The sequence below is a fragment of the Macaca mulatta genome, chromosome 7 (genome assembly GCF_049350105.2).
Source record: "Macaca mulatta isolate MMU2019108-1 chromosome 7, T2T-MMU8v2.0, whole genome shotgun sequence".
Classification (NCBI taxonomy): domain Eukaryota; kingdom Metazoa; phylum Chordata; class Mammalia; order Primates; family Cercopithecidae; genus Macaca; species Macaca mulatta.
The window spans coordinates 147,103,446-147,129,993 of NC_133412.1; the positions used below are offsets into that span (position 1 = coordinate 147,103,446).

A 26,548-nucleotide genomic window follows, 5' to 3' on the forward strand; every position below is an offset into this window, starting at 1 on the left:
TTATGGTACAGCATAAAATAGTCATATAAGCTAGAAAACCCCTAGAAGAAACTTTTAATTTTTTGAGGGCTAAGTGGTATAACCATAAACTATTTCCAGAAGATTTTCATGGTGATCCCACTGATGAACATTTAAAAACTGTGAGGCCCTGTGTTTTTGTTACTCTCATCATATTCAGTTAGTGAGTGCTATTAGTATCATTGGCGACTGCTTTAAGGGTGGCTTTGGTTCCCTTACCTGCTTGCCTAAGAGCTTTTGCCCGTTTCATACATAGTTTTAATTCAGTTAACAGTGCTAATGCCGTATTATTCTAAATTCTGTATTAAGATTTCTTGCCTTTCTATTCTCTTTTTATAATACTTTCCAAATTTACTGATAATGCTTATGAGACAGGATTAATTTGGAAGAAATAGAGGAATGTGGGAAATAGAGGAATAGAGTTTTAGAGTTGTTAATGAGAGGCTTAATGATCCAGATAGGTATATCTCTGGATTCACTTTTCATTGAAACATTTTTCTGTTGCTTCACAGAGGTGCTTGCTGAAGGATCCCCACGTTCCCTGTCTTCAGTGCCTGATGTGACACATCACCTGGTGACCATGCAGTCAGGGAGGCAATCATATGAAGTTTCTGTCTTAACTGCAGTAAATCCACAAGAGGTAAAGTGGTCTCTTGCCCTTTGTTTCTGTGGCAATTTGTGTGGGGAATGATTGAGAATTTAGGGGACCTGAAAAAGTCTCCAGTTTCCATTTCCTGGAAACTTTGACACAAATATTTTCCTTTAAATTAAGCGTGAGTTCAGCTTGAAAGGAGCCTGAGGGTTAGGGTCTTAACGAATTGGAGATTGGTCTGTTACAGCTGGGACTCGCAGCTTTAAAGTTCTTTTATACACATTCCTCGTTGATATCTGTTCCTACTATTCTCTGCCACACTATAACATGAAGATACAGCTTTTATTTTATAAAGGCACACAGCAGGCACTGCATAAATGCATGTTGACCTCACCTGTTAAATTATTCAGAGAAGAGGGCCTGGCCTGTGTAAATTGGGTGAAATTTCTGTACCAGAGATGAGCGAGTATTTCCTAGAGAGCCCTTTCTTTTCTCCGGAAATAACATCCTGGAAAAAGTCCCTCAGCAAAAAAGATAGTAACAAAATCATTAAACGTAATTATTGCTCATTCTGCTATGGTCAAATGTCTGGGAGATACCAGGCTTAACCAAATGGGCATATACAAATTTGTTCACTTGCTTGCTAAGTGAGAACCATTATCTAAATCAGTGGTCTCCAACCTTTTTGGCACCAGGGACCGGTTTCATTTCACCTTAGATCATCAGGCATTAGATTCTGATAAGGAGTGCGCAACCTAGATCCCTCAAATACACAGTTCACAATAGGGTTTGTGCTCCTATGAGAATCTATTGCTGCTGCTGATGTGACAGGAGAGGTGGAGCTCAGGTGGTAATGCTTGCTCTCCTGCTGCTCACCTCCTGCTGTGCGGCCCAGTTCCTAACAGGGCATGGACCAGTACTGGGTTTGACTCAGAAAACAGAATGCAAACTGGTCAGTCTTTTAGAATCTTGGGATATTTCACTGGTCTTGTGTCATGGGAGTGGATTACTTCATCACGAGCACATTTCATAGGCATAAACTTTTGTCAAAACCTATGTAGCTTGGATCCTTTCAGTATTACATTAGTTTTTATGGTGTTCTTCCATCTTTTCTCCCTTTTTTTTTTTTTGAGTCAGAGTCTTGCTCCGTTGTCCAGGCTGGAGTGCAGTGATGTGATCTCAGCTCACTGTAAGCTCCGCCTCCTGGGTTCACGCCATTCTCCTGCCTCAGCCTCCCGAGTAGCTGGGACTACAGGCGCCCGCCACCACGCCCGGCTAATTTTTTTGTATTTTTAGTAGAGACAGGGTTTCACCATGTTGGCCAGGATGGTCTCGATCTCTTGACCTCGTGATCTGCCCACCTCAGCCTCCCAAAGTGCTGGAATTACAGGCGTGAGCCACTGTGCCCAGCCTTCTTGCTTTTCATTATAACCTTTATACCACAGTAAGCTATTACATCATTTGAATGATTCTGCATCCTATATTGAATATTCTCCATTATTCTCTAGTATCTTTGGGGGTACCCAGGATTATAGGGTTCTGGGCATATATGTTAATGCTTTTCCCAGGACTTTTCTATTCATTGTCATGACCCATTTTCTTTGCTTGTATTTAAAGTTTTTGCTCTTGATATCATTGGTTCTTTCCTAAGTCACTTTTTCTGGTAACTGCTTTGGAATGAATCATACATGTCTCACAGAGTCTTCGTCTTTCTCCTCCATTTTTCTTGTCTTCATTTTTCTGTTTTAAAGCTTTTATTATGGAAATTTTCAGAATATAGTGAGAGAGAGACTAGTATGATAAACACACGTCAAAGTTAGGGCTGAGCGCGGCAGCTCACACCTATCTCCTAACTTTGACAACTGGTTTTTTGTTTTGTTTTGTTTTGTTTTGTTTTTGAGATGGAGTCTCACTGTGTCGCCCAGGCTGGAGTGCAGTGGTACGATCTCAGCTCACTGCAACCTCCGCCTCCAGGTTCAAGCAATTTTCCTGCCTCGGCCTCCTCAGTAGCTGGGATTACAGGTGCCCACTACCAAGCCCGGCTAATTTTTGTATTTTTATTAGAGACAGGGTTTACCCTGTTGGCCAGGCTGGTCTTGAACTCCTGATCTCAAGTGATCCACCCGCCTCAGCCTCCCAAAGAGCTGGGATTACAGGTGTGAGCCGCTGTGCTCGGCCCTAACTTCGACAGTTTTAATACTGTATCTGTTAGAGGCATATACTGAAATACATACAGAAGAAATGACATGCCTACAATTTGCTTTGAAATACTCCATCACAAACAGCAACAACAACAAAAGGAGGAAATAGATAAAACAAGAACAGTATAATGTTAATTGTGTCTTTGTTTTTTGAGACAGGGTCTCACACTGTCACCCAGGCTGGAGTACAATGGCACAATCACTGCTCACTGCGCCTTCAACCTCCCAGGCTTAGGTGATCCTCCTCCTTCAGCCTCTTGAGTAGTTGCGACCACAGGCACATGCTACCACACCCAGTTAATTTTTTTTGTATTTTTTGTAGAGATGGGGGTCTTATGATGCCCAGGCTGGTCTTGAACTCCTGGACTCAAGCAGTCCACTTGCCTCCGCCTCCCAAAGTGCTGGGATTACAGGCGTGAGTCTTGGAATTGGCTTCAGAGCATCCATGTGTAATAGGTGCTGCCCATTTACAGCCTCAGGGAGACAGCATAACACAGGCTGCCTAAAAAACAAGACAGACCTGGGTGTGGTGAATCATGCCTATAATCCCAGCAATTTTGGAGGCTAAGGTGGGAGGATCACTTGAGGCCAGAAGTTCGAGACAAGCCTGGGCAACAGAGCAAGATCCTGTGTTTACAAAAGGTTTTTTAAAAATTAGCCAGGCATAGTGGTACATACCTGTAGTCCCAGCTACTCCAGAGGCTGAGGCAGGAGATCAACTTGAGCCTAGGAGTTCGAGGCTGCAGTGAACTATGATTGTGCCACTGCACTCCAGCCTGGGAGAGATCCCATCCCAAAAATCAAACAAAAAAAAGGAAGTATGGTCTTCACTCCAGGAGGACACAAAGGGCCTGCAGGCCCTAAGTACCCAGTTTCATAATGGAAGCCCAAAACACTTAGAAAAATATTAATAACACAAAGGGGAAAGTGCTGTCCTTGATGTAGCTGAAAATCCTGCACTGTCACTTTTTCCTCACAGGTTTTTGTATATTTACAAACATACCCTCTGTCTGAGCCTCACTTATTTTGTGTTTTCTTCACTTTTACCATTCTCCTCCTCTTACCACAGGCATTTCCATTGCTTATCCCCTCCTTTTCTTTCTTCACTAGCTTGGGTCCTCCAATACCTTCCTTTTTTTTTTTTTCAAGCTGTGAGGTCCTCAGGGTTCCAGACTTAGTCCTCTTCCTCATCCAAGGTCTAGGTAATAACTTGCCATTTCTCCAGTGAGTGAGGAATTTGATTCCTTAAGAACTTTTCAGGTGCCAGAGAAGGTGAAGGCTATTTGCAACACATGTCCATTTCACCTTTTTGGAGATCACCAAGCAGTATAGATCAAAGTCTACTGATGAACTTGTAATTCCTGTAAATATGCTCTAAAAATAAAAAATAGCTTATCAAGAATACCAGAGAACAACCAAATCTGTTTTCAGAAATTGTCATGAGAGGCTGGGTGCGGTGGCTCATGCTTCTGATCCTCGCACTTTGGGAGGCTGAGGTGGGAGGATCAGTTGAGCTTAGGAGTTTGAGACCAGCCTGGGCAACACAGGGAAACCCCATCTCTACAAAAAATAAAATAAAATTAGCTGGTCCTAGCTGCTTGGGAGCAGCTGAGGTGAGAGGATCACTTGGGCCCAAGAGGTTGAGGCTGCAGTGAGCCATGATCATGCCACTGCACTCCAGTCTGGGTGACAGAGCCAAACTCTGTTTAAAAAAAGAAAGAAAGAAAAGAAAAGAAATTACCATGGGAAAATATCAGAAACTACAAGTCACCTCTCTTTGGTTCAGATGGAAAATCTCTGTTTTTCCTCATCATTGTGCCACATCTGAGAATTAGATGGAGGACTCCTTGCACAGGCCCAACTGGGACCCCCAGGGCTTTGGGCTCTAATACTTACTAAAGGTCATTCTAAATGGGGCTCCATATTGACATTGAGTTCACATTCTTGAACTCAAGAACCAGTATAAGAGATTCCCAGCTAGTGTTGTTTTTTTTTTTTTTTTTGAGATGGAGTCTCGCTCTGTCGCCTGGGCTGGAGTGCAGTGTCCGGATCTCAGCTCACTGCAAGCTCCGCCTCCCAGGTTCACACCATTCTCCTGCCTCAGCCTCCCGAGTAGCTGGGACTGCAGGCGCCCGCCACCTCACCCGGCTAGTTTTTTGTATTTTTGTATTTTTTAGTAGAGACAGGGTTTCACCGTGTTAGCCAGGATGGTCTCGATCTCCTGACCTCGTGATCCGCCCGTCTCGGCCTCCCAAAGTGCTGGGATTACAGGCTTGAGCCACCGCGCTCGGCCCCCAGCTAGTGTTGACTGCATCTTAGATTGCTTTCCAAATAAAACAAGGCAAAAATAGAAATTACAAATTCTATAATATTTCTTATAAAGTACCTTTGCTAAGTTTGACTGCAAAGGTCTGGATCTTGGCCTCCATTAAAAACACACTATTCTTAACTTTCCTGCCACACTTATTAGATTTTAGTAAGTTCAGTTTTTGTCCTGAGTTTTACTGAATTGTTCCCATCTCATTTTTGTTTGTCTGAAAACAGTCTCACTCTGTCACCCAGCCTGGAGTGCAGTGGCATGATCATAGCTCACTGCACCCTTGAACTCCTGGGCTCAAGCGATCCTCCTCCCTCAGCCTCCCAAGTAGCTAGGACTGCAAGCATGTACCACCATGCTGAATTTTTAAAATTTTCTTGTAGAGACAGGGCCTCACTGTGTTGCCCAAGCAGGTCTCAAATTTCTGGTCTCAAGCAGTTCTCCTGCCTCAGCCTCCCGAAGTGCTGGGATTACAGACATGAGCCACTGCACCCAGCTGCATTTTATTTTTATATTAAAATGAAAACCAATTTCATTTATTACTTCAAAAGCTCCTTTGAATAGAGCCTTGTGTATAGAGTAGAATGTTAGTGGTAGCTGCCATTGTGCAGGAGTCTCTTAGGCTTACCTTCCTTCATCACAGCAAAGAATACTGTATTCTTTTAAGCCCAAGGAACTCCTATATCTTTTATGAGCGGGTTTCAGCTCTCATATAGTACTTATAAAGGAATAGCTCCTCTTCCTATTTCCTTCTCCTACTTGAGTCTTCAGCCTGTCCTTTGGCTGACATGTATAAGATTTTGGTTTCACCATTTCTGTTTTCCCTGTAAGTTAAGAGATTCCTCTGTCACTGACTGGTGAGTAGATAACTACACAAATAATAGTTTGGCTTATAGACTCAGAATATTCTATTGCCAGAGTTAAAATGCAGCCTTATGACATGACTAAAGTGCTGTCTCAAGGCCACAGTGACATCTGTCAGTCTGTGCATGTGTTTGCTTTGGAAGTAGATGCCCTTTGTTTACCCCTTCAGTGCACTCTCCATCCTCCACTCTTAATCCTTTTCCTGCAGTGCATTCTCCGTCGTCCTCCTTACTTAGTATGAATTATTTTTTCTGTAATTCAACTGTAACCTATTCTAGATTTGCTTTCCATCTTTTACAGTTACTAAACCAAGGAGATTTAACTGAAAGACGGACATGAGCGTGGGTGCTGACTCCTGGAAGAGCAGCTCTATCTGATCTCAAAATGCATATACTGGGAACAGGATGCCATAGCCCACAACGGAACCAGAATGAATCTCTGAAGGACAAGACTCTGCTTTTGCCACTCTTCCTCTTTCCTGGTATAGAAGATGGATGTAGCAGAGCTTCTTTTCTAACTACCACCTGATCCAGACAAGGAATGAAGCAATGACTGTGGGCTGGGAAACTGTACCTACCTCTCTTCCCAATGCAAAATTCTGGGATAGAACAAAAGTGAATTTGATTATGTGTTGGCTGAAGTTCTTCATTCTGACTGTTGAGGGGAGGTTTTCCTTTGAAGAGTTTTCATCTCAGACTCAGCTGTCTTTTCACATGGGTGAAATAATTCCTGCTACCAACAACAGAGCTTCACCAGGAAGTTGAGCTTTCAAGATGCCTTGTTGCTTTGAAGAAGGGAGTGATGTCAATTCTCTTGTTACATTCTCCCTTTAGCAACCTGAGTAAGAGACTCTGCCACTGGGCTGCAAAAAAATAAATTACTTGAATCTCCCCTTGGCCCAGGCTGAGGTACTGTCTTGTCCTATACACTTCTACTTGGTCACTTTGCTTTCTTCTTTAATGGAACATACAGTAGCATGTTAAGAGGGATTTCATGTTTTTGTTTTTTTAAAGTTAAACATTACATGATGCAGAGATTCAGGTTTTCCTTTAAATAAACAAAACAGCCCAGTCAGTTCTTTGGCTCTTGTTTTACACAAAATTTGTTTTATTAGAGATTAAGAATTTAGTCTTTCTCTTTAAGATAGTGTACTAATTTACCCTGAGAATTCCATGCAGGTGAAACTGAACCGAGGAGTCTTAGGAAACAACAAGAACGTCGTCATTTCTTTTTTTTTTTTTTTTTTTTTTTTTTTGAGACGGAGTCTGGCTCTGTCGCCCAGGCTGGAGTGCAGTGGCCGGATCTCAGCTCACTGCAAGCTCCGCCCCCCGGGTTTACGCCATTCTCCTGCCTCAGCCTCCCGAGTAGCTGGGACTACAGGCGCCCGCCGCCTCGCCCGGCTAGTTTTTTGTATTTTTTAGTAGAGACGGGGTTTCACCGTGTTCGCCAGGATAGTCTCGATCTCCTGACCTAGTGATCCGCCCGTCTCGGCCTCCCAAAGTGCTGGGATTACAGGCTTGAGCCACCGCGCCCGGCCTTGAACGTCGTCATTTCTTAAGCCCAGATGGTAGTTACTGGATTATCACTCTGTCACCACCAAAAAAGATACATCTGAGAAAATGGCAATAAAAGCTGGTACTTTTGAATTTTTCCAGAAAGACAATTTTTTAAAAAAGGATGAGAAAGGTGCTTTAGTTAGAGCAGGCACTCTTGTTATCATCCTGTCTCCACAGCTACTGAGAAAATATCTAATCATCATCATGATTTGAGACAGGGTCTTGCTCTGTCACCCAGGCTGGAGTGCAGTAGTGTAATCACAACTCACTATAACCTTGAACTCCTAGGCTCAAGGCATCCTCCCACCTCAGCCTCCTGAATAGCTAGAACTACATAGGCATGCACCCACCAGTCCAGCTAACTTTTTGTGTTTTTTTGTTTTTTGTTTTTTTTGAGACGGAGTCTTGCTTTGTTGCCCAGGCTGAAGTGCAGTGGCACGATCTCGGCTCACTGCAAGGTCCACCTCTCCCCCTCCCGGGTTTATGCCATTCTTCTGCCTCAGCCTCCCAAGTAGCTGGGACTACAGGCGCCCACCACTGCACCCGGCTAGTTTTTTTGTATTTTTTAGTAGAGATGGGGTTTCACCATGTTAGCCAGGATGGTCTTGAGCTCCTGACCTCGTGATCCGCCCGTCTCGGCCTCCCAAAGTGCTGGGATTACAGGCTTGAGTCACTGTGCCCGGCCGTGTTTTTTTGGTAGAAATAAGGTCTCATTATGTTGCCCAGGCTGGTCTTGAACCCCTAGCTTCAAGCGATCCTCCTGCCTTGGCCCCCTCAAGTGCTGGGATTACAAGCATGAACCACTGCACCAAGCCAGAATATCCTATTATTATTGGTGAGAAGAAAAGTATTCCAAAGTTCACCTACTAGTAGAAAAATCTTGGTTGTCTGGGAAATTTTAAGTTTATTTAAAATGAACCTCATGCTTACATAAACACACAGGCACATTCTAAACAGGTAACAGGAGAGAATTGTTTTAAATTATTCTTAATTTGTTAATAACATGCGTAATCACATAGTATGTAGACTGTATTCATGGCAATTACTTGTATTCTTAGAATGCCAGTTTCTGTTTCATGCAGCCTTTTATATTAGAGCAGTGGTTCTCAGCCAGGGACATTTTTGCCCCCTGCAGACATCTGGCAATATCTAGAGACATTTTGTCACAACTGGGGAGAGGGGTACTACTGGCATCTAGCAGGTAGTGGCCAGGGATGCTGCTAAAGGTTCTTTTTTTTTTTTTTTTTTTTTGAGACGGAGTCTCGCTCTGTCACCCAGGCTGGAGTGCAGTGGCCGGATCTCGGCTCCCTGCAAGCTCCGCCTCCCGGGTTCCCGCCATTCTCCTGCCTCAGCCTCCCTAGTAGCTGGGACTACAGGTGCCTGCCACCATGCCCGGCTAGTTTTTTGTATTTTTTAGTAGAGACGGGGTTTCACTGTGTTAGCCAGGATGGTCTCGACCTCCTGACCTCGTGATCCACCCGTCTCGGCCTCCCAAAGTGCTGGGATTACAGGCTTGAGCCACCGCGCCCGGCCTAAAGGTTCTACAATGTACAGGACAGTTCCCTTCCCCAACCCTCAACAAAGAATTAGGTGGCCCAAAATATTAATAGCACTGAGGATAAGAAATCCTGTACTAGAAGTTGTAAGTTTTTCATCCCCCATGGGCTAAATCTGACACACAGATGTATTCTATTTTGCCCATACAATATTTCTAAGTAATTTTTAAATTAGTTGGCAGCATACAAATTTCTGGCTTGATGAACATAGTTGATGTACTAACTCTGAGCCTATATTCCAGCAGGATTTGATACTTGCAGTCTCTACCGTCTCCTACTGTCTACACCCACTCCACTGATGCATTTGTTTCTGCACTAGCCCCATAGGCATTTGGGCCTGTGCTCTTTTCTGTACCTATTCTCTAAGTGTGAGGCACAAAGCAGGAACCCTTAACTCTAGGCTACGATCCCTTCACCTGGGCCTCCCCACTTTGATTTCCTTCAACCATTCCCTGTTATCTGCTACTTTTTTTTTTTTTTTGAGACAGTCTTGCTCTGCTGCCCAGGCTGGAGTGCAGTGGCATGATCTCAGCTCATTACAACCTCTGCCTCTTGGGTTCAAGTGATTCTCTTGCCTCAGCCTCCCAAGTAGCTAGGATTACAAGCACGTGTCATCACGCCCAGCTGTATTTTTAGTAGAGACAGAGTTTTGCCATGTTGGCTGGGCTGGTCTCCTGACCTCAGATGATCCGCCAGCCTCAGCCTCCCAACGTGCTGGGATTACAGGCGTGAGCCACTGCGCCCAGCCTATTAATCTGCTACTCTTCATTTCCCCATCTTCTAGCAGTAGCCATGACTCGAAACCCAAGTTTTTCCTGCCTTGACTCAAACCCAAGTTAGCTGCTTAATATTTTTCAAAAGCAGAGATTTTAAGTGTAGTGATTAAGCAAGTGATAGGAGATTTTCTGGTGATTGATGAGACAGCTCCTCCAGTACTTTCCTGGGGCTTGCAGGCTGTTCTAGAGATCCTTCTAAACCCTGCTCTGGATCTCTGATGGTGAATTTTGCAGTTTTTTGGAACCTGCAGAATAAAACACAAAAAAAAAAATTTTTTTTTTTTTCAGACAGGGTCTCACTCTCACCCAGGCTGTAGTGCAGTGGCGTGATCTCGGCCCACTGCAGCGTGGACAGCCCAGCTCAAGCAACCCTCCCACCTCCGCTTCCCAAGAAGCTGGGGTTATAGGCACGTACCACTGCACCCAGCTAATTTTTTTTTCTTTTTACTTTTTGTAGAGATGGGGGTTGCCATGTTGTCCAGGCTGGTCTCAAACTCCTGGGCTCAAGCAATCCACCCACTTCAGCCTCCCAAAGTGCTGGGATTACAGGCATGAGCCACCGTGCCCGGTCTGAAAAAAGAAAATCTTAAAGCACTGTGTAAGGTTTAAGAATGGTCTCTCCCAGCACTTTGGGAGGCCGAGGCAGGCGAATCACGAGGTCAAGAGATCAAGACCATCCTGGCCAACAAAGTGAAACCCCATCTCTACTAAAAATACAAAAAATAGCTGGGCGTGGTGGTGGGCACCTGTAGTCCCACCTACTCGGGTCGGGAGGCTGAAGCAGGAGAATCGCTTGAACCCGGGAGGCGGAGGTTGCAGTGAATCAAGATTGCACCACTGCACTCCAACCTGGCGACAGAGCAAGACTCCATCTCAAAAAAGAAAAGAAAAGAAAAGTATCAACATTATTATTATTTTACATGGGATGTAAAGGAAAATTTCTAGGGGTATAAAAACAGATAGGAATTAGGGTAGGGGCTGCTAGGATCTAAGATACAAAACAACTGAGAATAGTGTAGATAGATACTATTTTCGTCCTTTGACTCTATCAAAATGGGTTATGGAGAAGGTGATACTAATGAGCTACCTTTAAGGAATGCTAGAAAAACAAGTTTTATAGTTTTATAAGAAGTCAAAATATACATGATTTTTCTTCAAAAATAAAGTAGAAATAGTTTCGGCTCATGGAATTGGAACGAATTGGAAAATGATCTGTTTCAAAATGGAAGAAAACGAAACATAATTTGTCAGATTTTATTCACAACTGCACCACTGTCTAAATTCAAATGTGTTACTTGGAGGGAGATCTCTGGATAGTATTATATAAATATAGGATTATGATCTCAAAATACCAGTGGCTATTCTAAAGTTTCCTCCCAGTGGTATTACTGGGTATGACAATTTAGAAAGCTGCAGAATGACAGCAACATCTCAGGTTACCTGGGAAAATCCTTGACTTTGGTCTCCTCTTGAACAGCCCCAGTGCCTTGACCCTTGTTTCTCACAAAGTCTTCCTCCAGCCCAGCCTGCTTCAGGGTGTCTAGATACCATTGTTCTGCTTCTTTCTTGGCTAGATCCTGTGGGATGGAAATTAATCTGCTGTAGCTATCTTACGAATTACCAGACAATTCTAAAGTACTTAATCAGTATTCTTACAATACTGCCACTACCACCACTACCCTTATTATGGGGCACGGATTTGCATGAAAATTATTTAACCCTTGTTTTCGAGCTTTAATGTGGGTATAAATCACCTGAGGTCTTGTTAAAATGCAGATTTCACATTTGGTAGGTGTCAGATGAGGACCGTAATTGTGTATTTCTGACACTCCCCAGAGATGCCAAACTGTTGATTTAGGAGCCACAATTTTGAAAAGCAATGACTTAGACTTTTGGGAGACAAATGAGACCCAGATTTAAAAGGATGGACTAAAAACCTTCTAAGATTTTAAAGCAACAAAGCATTATCAGGAGCACTAAAATAAAAAATAAGCTACACCAAGACTCTTAATGGAAGGACAGATGGTCTGCATGTGGACCAGGAGATTATTATTTTTTGTTTAAGTATTCCAAGAAAAAATCATAGAGTACTTTGTATTTTTCCTAGAGAGGTGAAAGATCTGTTGAGATCTGAAGAGTGAGCTTGCTTAACATTAACATAAAGAAGCATGAGAGATTTTGAACAATGCAGGTTGCTAAGTAAATCCAAGACCATGTGTGCTTGCGTGTGCGAGAGGAGAAAGATTTACGGAGGGAGGAGGAAGTGAAGCCAGCAAATGCCTAGACAATGTACTAACTATAAGATGGAGCTAACGCCCCACCATTGGAACTAGGTCACTAGGGAGCCCCAACTTGTCTGAAACTGGAGAGGAAAAGGATCCACAGAGCCTCATGCAGCAGAACCAGAGCATCCTTACATCCTTATGGAGATCTCAGCTGAGTCCAATGTCCCTAAAAGTCTATAGAGAATATCTTAAAATGATAGTCTTCCAGGATACTTTGGGTACACTGCCTATGGGTTAGCCCTGCTCCACAAGGAACACACACACACACGCAAACAAAATAAAAGAAGAAAAAAAAATTTCAGGCTTCCAGCCTGAAAGCCACTTAGTCTAGAAAAAGCCGGTGGGGTGCTTGTGGGCATCCTAATCCTTGGAGACTTATAAATGTGCCACAGCTCTAGAGACTGGGGAGGCCCAGGGCCAGCAGCACAGGCAGAGGAGAGAGACCTTTCCAGCACTGTGAACAGTGGCTCCAGAGCGCAGAAAGAGCCAAATGGTCCCTGTCTCTGAGGTCTCATGAACTCTGAATGCTAGACTACAGTGAAAGTTCTAGGAAGTGAAATATCCCTTTACCAATGCCTTTGGAGTCCACTCTTGGATGAAATCAACACAAGCAGCATTCTCTACTGTACTATTTATTTTGGAAAAATAAGGTAGTAATGAAATTAGAATTTCTGGGCCTCAAGGAAATGTTTAATACCCACATATTAAAATTGTTTCATAATTTATCAGAGCCTTTTTATCTAAGGCAGAAAGAAAACAAATGATGGTTTAGTTTTACCTTGGCAACTTGTTCAAAGAGATACGGCCTTGTTTGTATTCGCTTCTTCATTTCTTCCAGTTCTTTCTTATATTCTTTCGCTCTTTTACGGTCATTGTTCCTGGAATTAGCAAGATTTTTAGAATTACGTCGTTTCTAGGCCAGGCGCGGTGGTTCACGCCTGTAATCCCAGCACTTTGGGAGGCCGAGACGGGCGGATCACGAGGTCAGGAGATCCAGACCATCCTGGCTAACATGGTGAAACCCCATCTCTACTAAAAATACAAAAAAAAAAAAACTAGCCGGGCGCGGTGGCGGGCGCCTGTAGTCCCAGCTACACGGGAGGCTGAGGCAGGAGAATGGCGTGAACCCGGGGGGCGGAGCTTGCAGTGAGTGGAGATCGCGCCACCGCACTCCAGCCTGGGCAACACAGCCAGATCTGTCTCAAAAAAAAAAAAAAAAAAAAACAAACTACATCGTTTCCAATCCAGAATACCATTCATTTCCAGTTAAGCAGTGTAATTCCCATGTACATTGTAAATTCCTATGTGACTTAGAAAATCATGGCCCCGCCGCTGTGATTACAGGAGCCTGCCTACCCCAGTAACTCCATTTTGCATTTTCTGGCAACAGGCCAGTGGTCTGCTGGATCCCAAGGCAAGCACCCCTTTTGACACATAGGGGATACTGACCGGTTTTCTTTCAGCTTTGCTTTGAACACTTCCTCCAGGCTTTTATGGGGATCCATGGCTTTTGCACGCAAGGTCACAGATTTGGACATTGCTTGAGACTTCTTTTTGTGGATCTCCAGCCACTGAATACTCTCATCTGCTTTGTTCTTTTTTTCAAGTGCACTTCTAAAGGGAGGAGGCAGAAAGAGAGTATAGATTACCAACCTGGGCATACTGAAAAGCAATCTCAGGCCAGGTGTGGTGGCTCATGCTTGTAGTTCCAGCACTTTGGGAGGCCAAGGCAGCTGGATCACCTGAGGTCAGGAGTCCAAGACCAGCCTGGCCAACATGGTGAAACCTCAACTCTACTGAAAATACAAAAATTAGCTGGGTGTGGTGGTGTGCACCTGTAATCCCAACTACTTGGGAGGCTGAGGCAGCAGAATTGCTTGAACTCAGGAGGCAGAGGTTGCAATGAGCCAAGATCGCACCACTGCACTCCAGCCTGGGCGACAGAGCAAGATTCCATCTCAAAAAAAAAAAAAAAAAAAAAAATTAGCCGGGTGCGGTGGCTCACGCCTGTAATCCCAGCACTTTGGGAGGCCGAGGCGGGCAGATCACGAGGTCAGGAGATTGAGACCATCTGGCTGATACTGTGAAGCCCCGTCTCTACTAAAAATACAAAATATTAGCTGGGTGTGGTGGCGTGTGCCTGTAGTCCCAGCTACTCGGGAGGCTGAGGCTGGAGAATGGCGTGAACCCAGGAGGTGGAGGTTGCAGTGAACCGAGATCGCACCACCGCACTCCAGCCTGGGCAACAGCGAGAGACTCCGTCTCAAAAAATAAATAATAAATAAATAAAATAAAAGCAATCTTAGTAACATTTTCTGGAAAGTAAGTTGGTGTTTTCAATGAATGCGGCATGTAATTTACCTCAACTGGCATTTTAAAAAATAATAAAATTCTAGGATTAAATGCACTGGCAGATGAAGCCTTTCCAGCACTAGGGACACAGTGACTTCCTACCCTAGAAGTGTATTTACTGAACTGGAGAAATATCAGTTAAAATATCCTTACTTAGGCCGGGTGCGGTGGCTCACGCCTGTAATCTCAGCACTTTGGGAGGCTGAAGTGGGCTGATCACGAGGTCAGGAGTTCAAGACCAGCCTAGCCAACAAGGTGAAACCCCATCTCTACCACAACTACAGAAAAAATTAGCTGGGCGTAGTGGCACATGCCTGTAATCCCAGCTACGTGGGAGGCTGAGGCAGGAGAATCACTGAACCTGGGAGGCAGAGGTTGCAGTGAGCTGAGATTGCACCACTGCACTCCAGCCTGGGCAACAGAGCAAGACTTCATCTCGAAAAAAAATATATATATCCTTACTTAAATAGCCCAACACTCAATAGGTCTTCACCTATTGATCCAAAATAATACTAATAGCTGCCACTTACTGAGTTCCCTATTAGGAATCAAGTACCATTACATTTCACGTAGTCCTCATAACTGCCTTATGAGGTAAATACTAAATCCCCTTTTTATAGGGGAGGTGATTGAGGCTCAAAGGAGGTAAGCCACTTGCTCAAAGCTACCCAGCATGCCAGTGGAAAAGCCCCTATTGGACCAGGATCTTTGGCTCCCAAGCCTCTGGCCTTGACCACTCTGCTGTAAACAGTGGGCTGGAAGGTATCTGGGTTCATGGTTCTTTGGGAATACAAATCTGCATATTCAGAGAGAACTGGAAATGAGCCTCCTTCAGTGCAAACTATTTGGCTTCAACTTGTAGCACTTAGTTTGTTCAGTTATCTAAAAGGTAATATGCTGAATTCTTCCAAAAGGAAAATCAATCAAGACTCTTCTATATGGATGTTTACATTCAAATGGACAGACTGGGAAGGACATGCAAATTTAATCTGCTCATATGTCAGATTCCCTGTGGCGGGAAAGCAGATGTGGATGTCCTCTATAGGTGGGCCAGCCTCTTTGTTCAGGAGGCCTGGGTTCTTGGGCCCTCAGGATACTGAGCAATTAGCCCTGATTTAGTAGGTCTAACTGAAGTCTGAAGAAGAAAGGAGTATCCCTTGGACTGTAAGTACTTTTCTACAATCCCTGCTGTGGGGCTTAAGGATCCAAGTAGGTTCTGAGTACTCCCCTACATGCCCCATGGGAAGGCAGGAAGACATTAGTCCTCTCCCTGGCCTAAGCTGCTCATTACACCATGGCCTCTCTTGCCTACTTCAGCTCCGAAGCCTGGTGGAGGAACCCTTGCTGGGGGCTGGCTCAACGAGAACATCATCATAACAGAGTCAGGTGAGTTGAAGAGTTAAAAATAAGCAAGCTCTTGCTGCCCAACGGACTCTGACATCTTCCCAAGATGAATCTCAGAGAATCTCAAATCTATGCAATGGATGTCTCATCTTGGTGGCAACTTCAGCCACCTGCTAGCATGCTTCTCTGAATTCTTGTTCCTCGTTACTCCCTTCCTCTCATCCATGGGCTTTTATCCATGTTCTGTCTGGAACCTTCCTTCTCTCCAGGATTTGTCTGGCCAACTCTTCCTTGTTCTTCAGGTTTCAGGTTTCACTTTAGACATCTATTCCACAAGACAAGACCCCCTGCTCCAGGCTGCCCAGTGCCCTCACAGTCCCCTCTACCCCCAATCATTGCACTACTCAAAAAATACGGCCATTGCTTCTTTGCTTTTCTCTATTTCAGACTAGATAATAAACTGTAGGTTCTCTAAGATCTCCAGCCTTAACACTGTGCCTGGCACAGAATAAGCCCACTGTGAATATGTGCTGAATGATGGCTAGCTGTTCTCCAAGCACCAGGTGTGGAGAACCGCAATTGTTCCTGTCCTGATCAGAAAATTCCCTTTGACCCCTTGAGGTGTCTCTGATAACAGGAAAGGAGGCCCCTTAGTAGGGAAGTTTCCAGCATTTGGGGCCAGAATCAGAGCATGGGTCTTGTGCAGCCTGACCACTCACCTGACTGCAGATTCCCTCTTCCTGGTGGCATCTGTGATGTGCACAGGGAGAGTGTTGGCAGAGAGGGAAGCAAGGCCACTCAGAGAACGACTCCTTGGCAGGGGTGGAGCTGGTGGCTGTGGGGAATCCTAGAAGAAACAAAGGCTGGTATTGGTGGGACAGCATGTGTGATTAGTTTCTTTTTTTTTTTTTTGAGACAGAGTCTCGTCTCGCTCTTTTGCCCAGGCTAGAGTGCAGTGGCCAATCGAGGCTCACTGCAACCTCCGCCTGCCTGGTTCAAGCAGTTCTCTTGCTTCAGCCTCCCACGTAGCTGGGACTATGCAGGTTGTGAGCCACCACGCCCAGCTAAATTTTTGCAGTTTTAGCAGAGACAGGGTTTCACCATGTTGGTCAGGCTGGTCTCGAATTCCTGACCTCAGGTGATCCACCCGCCTTGGCCTCCCAAAGTGCTGGGATTACAGGTGTGAACCACCACGCCCAGCCGTTTTCTATCTTTACTAGGATTCAATTTAACTGAAGGACTGAAAATGAGAATCTTTTTTTTTTTCCTGGGAATAAGGCAAGGATAATGAGATCTCAAGTTTCATAACCAAGCCAAGACTTGGATATCAATCCTAAAGTTTTTAGTCAAATGAGAAGAGTTCCTTGGAATTGGTATAGGAACATCAACAACTGATCCCAACTCCTTGCCTCTCAGGCCTGCTTGGACTTATTTCTGTGAAATCCTTCTAGAGCAAGGGAGGAAGAGGAGTGTCCCTATGGTTTGTTTTTGTTTTGTTCTGTTTTTGAGATGAACTTTCACTCTTGTTGCCCAGGATGGAGTGCGGTGGTGCAATCTGAGCTCACTGCAACCTCCGCCTCCCAGGTTCAAGCAATTCTCCTGCCTCAGCCTCTGGAGTAGCTTGGATTACAGGCGCCCGCCACCACACCCAGCTAATTTTTGTATTTTTTGTTTTTGTTTTTGAGACGGAGTCTCGCTCTGTCGCCCAGGCTGGAGTGCAGTGGCCACATCTCAGCTCACCGCAAGCTCCGCCTCCTGGGTTCACGCCATTCTCCTGCCTCAGCCTCCCGAGTAGCTGGGACTATAGGCGCCCGCCATCTTGCCCGGCTAGTTTTTTTGTATTTTTTTTTTAGTAGAGACGGGGTTTCACTGGGTTAGACAGGATGGTCTCGATCTCCTGACCTCGTGATCCGCCCCTCTCGGCCTCCGAAAGTGCTGGGATTACAGGCTTGAGCCACCGCGCCCGGCCAATTTTTGTATTTTTATCAAAATTAGAGATGGGGTTTTGCCATGTTGGCCAGGCTGGTCTCAAACTCCTGACCGCAGATGATCTGCCCTCCTCAGCCTCTCAAAGTGCTGGGATTAGAGGCGTGAGCCACCATGCCCGGCCTGTTTTTTGTTGTTGTTTTGAGATGGGCTCTCACTCTGTTGCCTAGGCTGGAGTACAGTGGCGTCATCTTGGCTCACTGCAGCCAGAAATTCCTAGGCTCAAGTGGTCCTCCCACCTCAGCCTCCTGAATAGCTTGAACTACAGGTACATGCCACCACGTGTGGCAAATGTTTGTTTTGTTTTGTTTTGAAGAGATGGGGTCTCTATGTTGCCCAGGCTGGGCTGTGGTCTGGAGTTTATAGGAAAGTGAATCTGTTTATAACTGAGCTGGTGTTTAAAAAAGATAGGAAATCCTTGTTGAGAAGTGCTTTCCAGAAAGACCTGGCCCCACCCTGTATTTCAGGCCTTAGCCCTGACCCTCCCACAGCTGCCTGGGCTCTCACCAGCCTCCCTCCGGTGGTGGCAGCATCGCAAGGCCGCTGAGGGTGGTGCAGGTTGGAGGTCCTCAGCAAGAAGGGCTTGTTGCGAGTGGACTCTTGGGTTTCTCTTCTTTTGGCTGCTTTTCTCTGGAAGGCCTTGTAAAGGCCCTCATAGTCAGGGACTATGGGATTCACCCGAGGCTGGAATCCAAAGTTAGTGTGCAGAAACCCAAGCTTTTCCTGCTGGGTTCGGGTGGCTGTGCGGGGCTGGGGGTTAGCCCGGTTACCAGAGGAGGCGATAGGGGAAGAGGCCATCTGGAGCATGTCCAGGGCTCTCATCTGGATGCGAATTTTCCTGAAGAGCTCAGCTTCTGTGGAGACAGGATGGTGATGGGTAAGAAAGGACCAGGCATGAAACCTACAGGGTTGGAGAACTTTCCCTCTTTTACACACTAGCCGTAAGTGTACTGGAGGCAACTATGAACTTTTCGGGAATTCTGACACGTTAACATCCTGTGCGATGCTTGCAGATGGCCTTAATAGGCGTATTTATGCCACAGAAAATAACAAACATTACAAACCAGCTTGCTTGCTTTTTTCTGGAGAGCTTGTTAATAAATGTCATCCAGAACACCACTGCCTGTGCCAGTCAGGCTGCAGAAGCAGCGACCAGCTACACTCACTGAGCACTTTCTACGACTGCTTCTTTACAGATGAAGCAGAGGAAGTGGGCCAGCTGCCTGCTCCTCTCCCATGTTTCCCCATCTCAGAGAAAGGCCCCACCATCCACCCAGCTGCCCAGGCCCTCTGCCCACATCACTGACTCCTCCGTGTCTCTCATCAGTCACAAGTTGTCACTTCCTCCTCTTTAACCTCTCTCCAGTCCATCCTCTTTTCTTCATCCCTGCAACCAGCTGCATAATTTCTCAATTGAATGGTGAAATAGCTTCCTCTTGGCTCAGTAGCCCTCCAGTCTTGCTGCCCTCTTGGATCATCTACACAGCAATCAGAAGGATCCTTCTGAACTAGATTTCTGATCGTGGGTCACCCTGCCTCAGTCCCTCAGTGGCTCCCCTGTGCCCTTGGGATGAAGTCCAGACTCGCTAGCGTGGCTTGCAAAGCTCCTCATGTCTAGCCCATGTCTGCCTCTCCCTTCCCACTCCCTCTTCTCTCAGCCCTCTACCTTTCCAGCCCTTGCAGATGCTCCACTTTCTCTCCCCTCCATGCCACATTCTGCCTGTTCCACTTCTCCTCCCTCTTTGCCCCTCCTTTAGTTCAGCCCCAGGGCCCACTTTCTTAGGGGACCTTCCCTAACTGCTCCCTTCCTTCACCAATCCCCGGGTTAGGTCCCTCTGATATATGTTTCCATGCTTCCCCCTTTAATCCTTGTAAATAACTCACCACGTTTGTATGCATTTGTGTTTATCTGTTGTCCTCACATGTCTACAAACTCCATGTCTGTGTGTTCACCATGGCACAGTGCCTGGAGCACGGCACATGCCACTGAAAAGTGAATAAAGCCTGAGCCCCTTATTTGGAGCTATACTTTTAGAAATATGTAAATAATCATCCCCCAGGTAATTTCAGTGACTGACGCCACCTCACCAGGATGAAGGGGCCGTGGGGGAGCATCTCAGGGCAGTATGCTGGTGGTGGCATGAGCCCAAGCTGGTCCTCAGGTGTCTCACTGGTTCTCTATTCCTGCACCTCTGCTGGTGCAGAGGCCCTCGTGTGCATTCACTCAGCTGTCAACAGGACGAGCCTTGGGGACACTGTGGGACCTTTCAGTCCTTACTCCATGCAGGCCCCGATTGTGTAGACAGACCTAACCCTCCCCGATGGCCTGCACTAAACGTGCAGCCTCTAGTGGGTCCACCCAAGCAGCAAATCTCCAAGCCAGGCCAACCCCTGGGCCCTGACTAAATCCCTACGGTGGAATTGGTACCCCAAGGCAGGAGGTAGCAAGGTGGCAAGGATGTCTTTACCCTGGAGTTTATCCCCAAGGGCTGGCTCCAGAATGGACTTGGGGATCCTTCTGGTGGCCTTCTGCTTGGAGATCTTGGCTTCAGCTGTGGCAGCCAAGTCTCTCTGTCGAGCAGCTTCCTTTAGTTGCTCCTCCTTCTCCAGGAAGCTGAAGGGCTTCAAAGAAGAGAGGAGCAGTTCCTTCCTCTTCTGAATCCCTGCCCGCCTTCGGGCCTCGCTGCGCTCCATGATCTCTTGGTAGAGGGGCAGGTAGACATGTGCAGGCACAGGCTGTGCCCGGAACTGCCTGTGGCACTCAGCCTCTTCCTCACCCTGCCTCCGGGCCCGCTGCCTCTCCTGCTCAAAGGAGGCAGGTGAGCCCAGCCACTCGGCCTTCTTCTGGGCCTCGCGCAGTGTCATGCGGAATGGCCGAGGGACAGTAATGGATGATGCCCAGGAGCTGACACTTCTGTGCTGGGAGGAAGGCCGGGAGCCTGAGGGTGGCTGGGTCGGAGCCCTGGGAATGTTGGAGGGAAGGTTGCTCAGGGAGCTGCAGCGCCTTGTGGAGCCACACCTGGAAGAAAGCAGATCCACGTGTGGAGGACAGGGCAGTCAGGAGGCCCTGCTCCCTCCAGACCTCCTCCCCAGTCCTCCCTTCCCACTGGTCACAGCTGGCTGCTTGACCTAACACCACAGCCCCACAGGCCTCTATGTCCATGACCTTCCCACAGACAATCCTGGCAGCCCTAAAGGAAAGTCTCTTCTCAGAATTGATCCCAAAACTGCCACTTTGCACTCTAATATTTCATATGAGAGAGAGAACAATGAGCAGAGTAGAGCTTGAGAGTCAGACAGACTTGGGTATAAATCTTGCTCCAAACTTTGAGCAAGGTTCTGTTAAAACTTCAATTTCCTCCTACATAGAATGACAAAAATTAATGTCTACTAACCAGGTTATTGGAGGAGAAAGTAAATATTAAATGAGATAAGGTAATGAGATAATGTATACTTTATCTCATTAAATATTTACTTTCTAAGACTTGACCAAGATAAAGGTACTTTGTTGTCATTCTCAGGGAAAGTGTATTTAGGAAAGGCTTCCCTGTATTTTTTTTTATTTTTCAATATTTATTTATTTATTTATTTATTTTGAGATGGAGTCTTGCACTGTTGCCCAAGCTGGGCGTGATCTTGGCTCACTGCAACCTCCACTTCCCAGGTTCAAGCAATTCTCTGCCTCTGCCTCCTGAGCAGCTGCAATTATGTGCACCCGCCACCACACCCGGCTAATTTTTTTATATTTTTAGTAGAGACGGGGTTTCACCATTTTGGCCAGGCTGGTCTTGAACTCCTGAACTCATGATCCACCCACCTCAGCTTCCCAAAGTGCTGGAATTACAGGCGTAAACCATGATGCCCGGCCCATTTTTTATTTTATTTTTATTTGTTGAGTCAGAGTCTTGCTCTGTCGCCCAGGCTGGAGTGCAGTGGCATGATCTCAGCTCACTGCAACCTCCATCTCCTGGGCTCAAGGGATTCTCGTGCATCAGTCTCCTGAGTAGCTGGGATTACAGGCACACACCACGATGAGTAGCTAATTTTTGTATTTTTAGTAGAGACGGGGTTTCACCATGTTGACCAGGCTGGCCTCGAATTCCTGACCTCAAGTGATCTGCCTGCCTCAGCCTCCCAAAACGCTGGGAGTGCAGGTGTGAGCCACTGCGCCTGAGGAAAGGCTTCCCTTTAATTAATTCCAGGGTATCACTGGACTAAGTGTTGCCCAAAGTGATTTAGGATTCCTGGGGAGGAATCGGAACACCTGTTTGGAATCAAAAGCTGATTCTGAGCTACAGCCTCAGTAAATGGCAACTTGCAGAAGTGCTCTTTGCTTTACAGAGGAAGATGAAGCCCAGAGACACGATGTGACCTGTGTGGAGGTGTGGAGTGAGGCAGCCGTGGAGCTGCAGTGCCTTACCTCAGAGCCTGGGGGCGCTGGACCTGTACCTTGCCCCTGCCCTTGTCTCGGAAGAAGCTCTCCAGGCCCTCCTCATCTTCAGAGAGGCTTTCATCACTCTCCGGGTCAGACTGAAAGACAGACTCCAACAGACACGCTCTGCCTTTCTGCTTCAGTACCTGCAAGGTCTGGTAAAAGCTCCCAGTGGAGTCAGAAGTAGAATCTATCTCCTCCTCTGGGCTGAGGAACTCGTCAAGTTTGCTGGCCCTGGGCAAAACCAGCCCGTCCCCAGACAGCTCCTCTCCTGCCTCTGTGTCTGGGGAGGATTCGGGGGAAAATATCTACAATAGAATAGAAATAGGCTGTGAGTGAAACAATGCTTTCAAAGGTATTCAAATCGTAACTTAATTTCACTTTGAACAAGCCTCTGTATATTAGGGACTGGGGAGAATTTGGGGTCTGCCAGGTGCGCTGGCTCATCCCTGTAATCCCAATACTTGGGGAGGAATTTTTAAAAATAAGATGTGTTTCTTGCTCTAAAGACATTTCACAACTTGGTCTATGAAGTGCGCTTCACTGAAGGGATGGAGAGGGAAGTGAAGAGCTGAAGTTGGTTCCCTACGCCATACAGTGCAGTAAGCTTTTACAGAGCACCTCACCTGTACCATGCATTCTGACCCCTGCACTCCAGGAATCCTGCCCATGATGATGGCCGCACTCTGCCTTACTTGGGTTGTACCTACTTCTTGCTCATCTTCCTTCTCCCACTTCCCTTGTCTCTACTCCTCTGCTTTCCTCATGTTCTAGCTAATTTGCACTCTGTCAAGGAATGGATGATGGCCGGAAGCAGTGGCTCACGCCTGTAATCCCGGTGTTTTGGGAGGCTGAGGGAGGTGGATCACCTGAGGTCAGGAGTTCAAGACCAACATGGTGAAACCCCATTTCTACAAAAATACAAAAATTAGCTGGGTGTGGTGGTGGGTGCCTGTAACCTCAGCTACTGGGGAGGCTGAGGCAGGAGAATCGCTTGAACCTGGGAGGCTGAGGTGGCAGTAAGATGAGATCACACCACTGCACTCCAGCCTGGGTAACAAGAGCGAAGCTCCATCTCAAAAAAAAAAAAAAAAAAAGGAATGGATGATTAACAAGAGAGACAGTATGGTCTGGCTGGAAGAGCAACGTCCTAAGAAGCGGGACACACAATTAACTTTTTCAGTACTCCATTCATTCATACCATATTTACTGGGTGCCTGATGTGCACTGGGCATTTGGCTGAGAACAAGACAAACAAGATCCTTACTCCCTTGAAGCCTACACTGTAGTAAGAGAAGACAGACAACATAAGATGATAATAAATTCCGTGAAAACCATAAACGACTGTGAGGTTATAAAAAGATGGAGTGCCAGCTGGGCGCCGTGGCTCATGCCTGTAATCCCAGCACTTTGGGAGGCCAAGGCAGGCGGATCAAGAGGTCAGGAGATCCAGACCATCCTGGCTAATGTGGTGAAACCCTGTCTCTACTAAAAATACAAAAAATTAGCCGGGTGCGGTGGCGGGCGCCTGTAGTCCCAGCTACTCCGGAGGCTGAGGCAGGAGAATGGCGTGAACCTGGGAGGCGGAGCTTGCAGTGAGCCGAAATCGCGCCACTGTACTCCAACCTGGGAGACAGCGAGACTCCGTCTCAAAAAAAAAAAAAAGTGCCTATGGAAAGCTTTTTGGTTGATAAAAGTCTATCAGATGAAGGTTATTAAGAATGTACTTGTAATCGGTACATCAGTTAGGTTTATTAACTTGCTGCAGGACACTACGGAAAACATAGGGAACTTAGGGTCGGGGGTGTGATTTTTATACCGCTGGCCAGCTTCCCTGATTGATTCTGGAATGGTGTTGTCATGAAGTGGGGACAATTTAATAAGTGAATGATTGAGCTTTTTTTTTTTTTTTTTTTTTTTTAGGCAGGATTTTGCTCTGTCACCCAGGTTCTGGAGTGCAGTGGTGCAATCATGCCTCACTGCAGCCTGAACCTCCTGAGCTCACGTGATGATCCTCCCACCTCAGCCTCCCGAGTAGCTGGGACTACAGCACGCGCCACCACATCTGGCTAATTTTTTAATTTTTTGTAGAGACGGGGTTTCACCATGTTGCCCAGGGTGGTCTCCAACTCCTGAGCTCAAATGATTCGCCTGCCTTGGCCTCCCAAAGTGCTGGGATTACAGGTGTGAGCCACTGGGCCCCGCCCAAAGGCAATTCTTATTCAAAAGGTGAGAAGAATAAAGTAGGGTGGGTAACTAATTGATCAGTAAGCAGTATAATTTGGAAGAAGGAGTGTTAGTAATTTTGCACCTATAGTATGGACCTGAAACACTGTTTCCTGATGCTCTTGCTGTTGGCATTATCTATGCCTATGACAGTCTGAGTTATACTTCCTCAGTCCTGGGCTGATTTTTATTTTTCATTGTGGAGGAACTTTGAATTGACAATTGATTGATGAGGAGCCAGCCTTACTAAAATCCAGGGTAAGAATCAGAGGTATGTATGCACCCTAGCCCTGGCTCTGCTACAAAGAGTGTGCGATCTTGGGCACATTTTTTCTTTTTTTTTTTAAAGACAACGTTATTAAGATATAATTTCTATACAATATATTCGCTCATTTAAAGTGTACAATTCAGTGGTTTTGGTATATACACAGAATTGTGCAACTACCATCACAATTTTAGAACACCTTCATCGCCCCTAAAATAAACGCCATACTCTTTAGTAGTCACTCCCTATTTCCCCTAACCATCCACACCCCACCCCACCAGCCCTAAGCAACCGCAAGTCTACTTTCTGTCTTTAAGAGTTTAGGGTCCGCCAGGCACACTGGCTCACGGTAATCCTAGCACTTTGGAAGGCCTTGGCTGGTGGATCACTGGAGGCAGGCGCCACCACACCTGGTTGTTTTTTTTTTTCTTTTCTTGAGACAGAGTCTCGCTCTGTCGCCAGGCTGGGGTGCAGTGGTGCGATCTCAGCTCACTGTAAGCTCCGCCTCCCGGGTTCAAGCGATTCTCCTGCCTCAACCTTCCCAGTAACTGGGCCTACAGGCGTGCGCCACCATGCCCAGCTAATTTTTGTATTTTCAGTAGAGACGGGGGTTTTGCCATGGAAACCAGCCTGGTCTCGATTTCTTGACCTTGTGATCTTGCCTCGGCCTACCAAAGTGTTAGGATTACAGGCGTGAGCCACCGCGCCTGGCCTTTTTTTTTTTTTTTTTTAATTTTTAGTAGAGACGGGGTTTCGCCATGTTGGCCAGGCTGGTCTCGAACTCCTGACCTCAGGTGATCCACCCGCCTCTGCCTCCCAATGTGTTGGGATTACAGACGTGAGCCACCACCTCGGTCAAATGTGGGGGGCAGGCCGGGCGCGGTGGCTCACGCCTGTAATCCCAGCACTTTGGGAGGCCGAGACGGGCGGATCACAAGGTCAGGAGATCGAGACCACGGTGAAACCCCGTCTCTACTAAAAATACAAAAAAAAAATTAGCCGGGCGCGGTGGCGGGCGCCTGTAGTCCCAGCTACTCAGGAGGCTGAGGCAGGAGAATGGCGTAAACCCAGGAGGCGGAGCTTGCAGTGAGCCGAGATCGCGCCACTGCACTCCAGCCTGGGCGACAGAGCGAGACTCCGTCTCAAAAAAAAAAAAAAAAAATGTGGGGGGCAATTTTCTTAATCTTTTTGTGCCTTAGTTTTCTCTTCTACAAAAAACGGACGACAATTGGTCATAGAGTACTAACAGGATAAGCGAAAACTTATGTGACATTGCCTATAAGGAGCCTCGTATAAAGTCCGAGAGGTTCAGGTCTGCAAATCAGAATCCGCCTCCTGGTCCCTAAACGCTCATTTTAACCCCACGCCCCTCCGTGACACGCCCCTGCTGTCTGTTTCCAAGGCAACGCCAAACAGTTTCCTCTCTGGGATTCCTTTCCCGGGGGCAGTCCCGCTTCCTCCCTTCTCTTTCTCTCCTCACCTGACGGCTCCCCTCCGCGCCTCCGGGGGCTCCCTCAGGCCTCTCCACGGTCATTTCGGCTGGACAGAGGCAGCAGCGGCTGTGACAGCGATAGGTGCAGCAGCGGCGGCAGCGCTAGCTGTGCGGAGCCAGGGTCCACCCCTTTCTAGCTTTGGCGTCTGATTGGCTTCCAGGGCAACCTCCGATCCATCCCGCCCGAGGAGGCAAAGTTCGTTTTCCGATTGGCCTATTCTCTTCGCGCATTTTATTTCCGGTTCTGAGGGCGCCGCTGAAGCGGGACGGGATTGGAGTGCTCTGC

The 26,548-nt window shown here is 46.6% G+C and overlaps 2 protein-coding genes across 13 annotated transcripts in view; one reads left to right on the forward strand and one right to left on the reverse strand.

The window, feature by feature from the left end:
• ZNF410 (zinc finger protein 410) overlaps positions 1 to 7,066 on the forward strand; it is a 45,523-nt gene extending 38,457 nt beyond the window's left edge. For 11 of the 12 annotated variants that reach the window (XR_013396455.1, XM_077941451.1, XM_077941454.1 and 8 more), the window contains 2 exons: positions 531 to 658; positions 6,293 to 7,066. Coding sequence is in view for 10 of the 12 variants with exons in the window: in XM_077941451.1 (XP_077797577.1) it covers positions 531 to 658; positions 6,293 to 6,331 (167 nt within the window). In the remaining 2 variants the exon portion in view is untranslated. The remainder of the gene's footprint in view (positions 1 to 530; positions 659 to 6,292) is intronic. The other variant, XR_013396454.1, reaches the window with a different exon arrangement.
• A 1,366-nt stretch (positions 7,067 to 8,432) lies between these two features.
• On the reverse strand, positions 8,433 to 26,410 carry FAM161B (FAM161 centrosomal protein B). The gene is made up of 9 exons (XM_015144084.3): positions 26,251 to 26,410; positions 22,268 to 22,587; positions 20,316 to 20,866; positions 18,355 to 18,701; positions 16,581 to 16,708; positions 13,615 to 13,779; positions 12,944 to 13,043; positions 11,321 to 11,457; positions 8,433 to 10,125 (listed from the first exon to the last, which is right to left on the reverse strand). Exons 1-9 carry the CDS (start codon positions 26,302 to 26,304, stop codon positions 9,987 to 9,989), a joined length of 1,941 nt encoding a protein of 646 aa, XP_014999570.3. The 5' UTR covers positions 26,305 to 26,410; the 3' UTR covers positions 8,433 to 9,986.
• Between the last annotated feature and the right edge of the window lie 138 nt (positions 26,411 to 26,548).

Coding starts and splice junctions, on each gene's coding strand:
- FAM161B (XM_015144084.3), bottom strand. CDS start 26,304: ATGACCGTGGAGAGGCCTGAGGGAGCCCCCGGAGGCGCGGAGGGGAGC. Junction 22,588..26,250: donor GCGCGGAGGGGAGCCGTCAG/GTGAGGAGAGAA, acceptor ATTCTATTGTAG/ATATTTTCCCCCGAATCCTC. Junction 11,458..12,943: donor TCTTTGAACAAGTTGCCAAG/GTAAAACTAAAC, acceptor TCCATCCCACAG/GATCTAGCCAAGAAAGAAGC.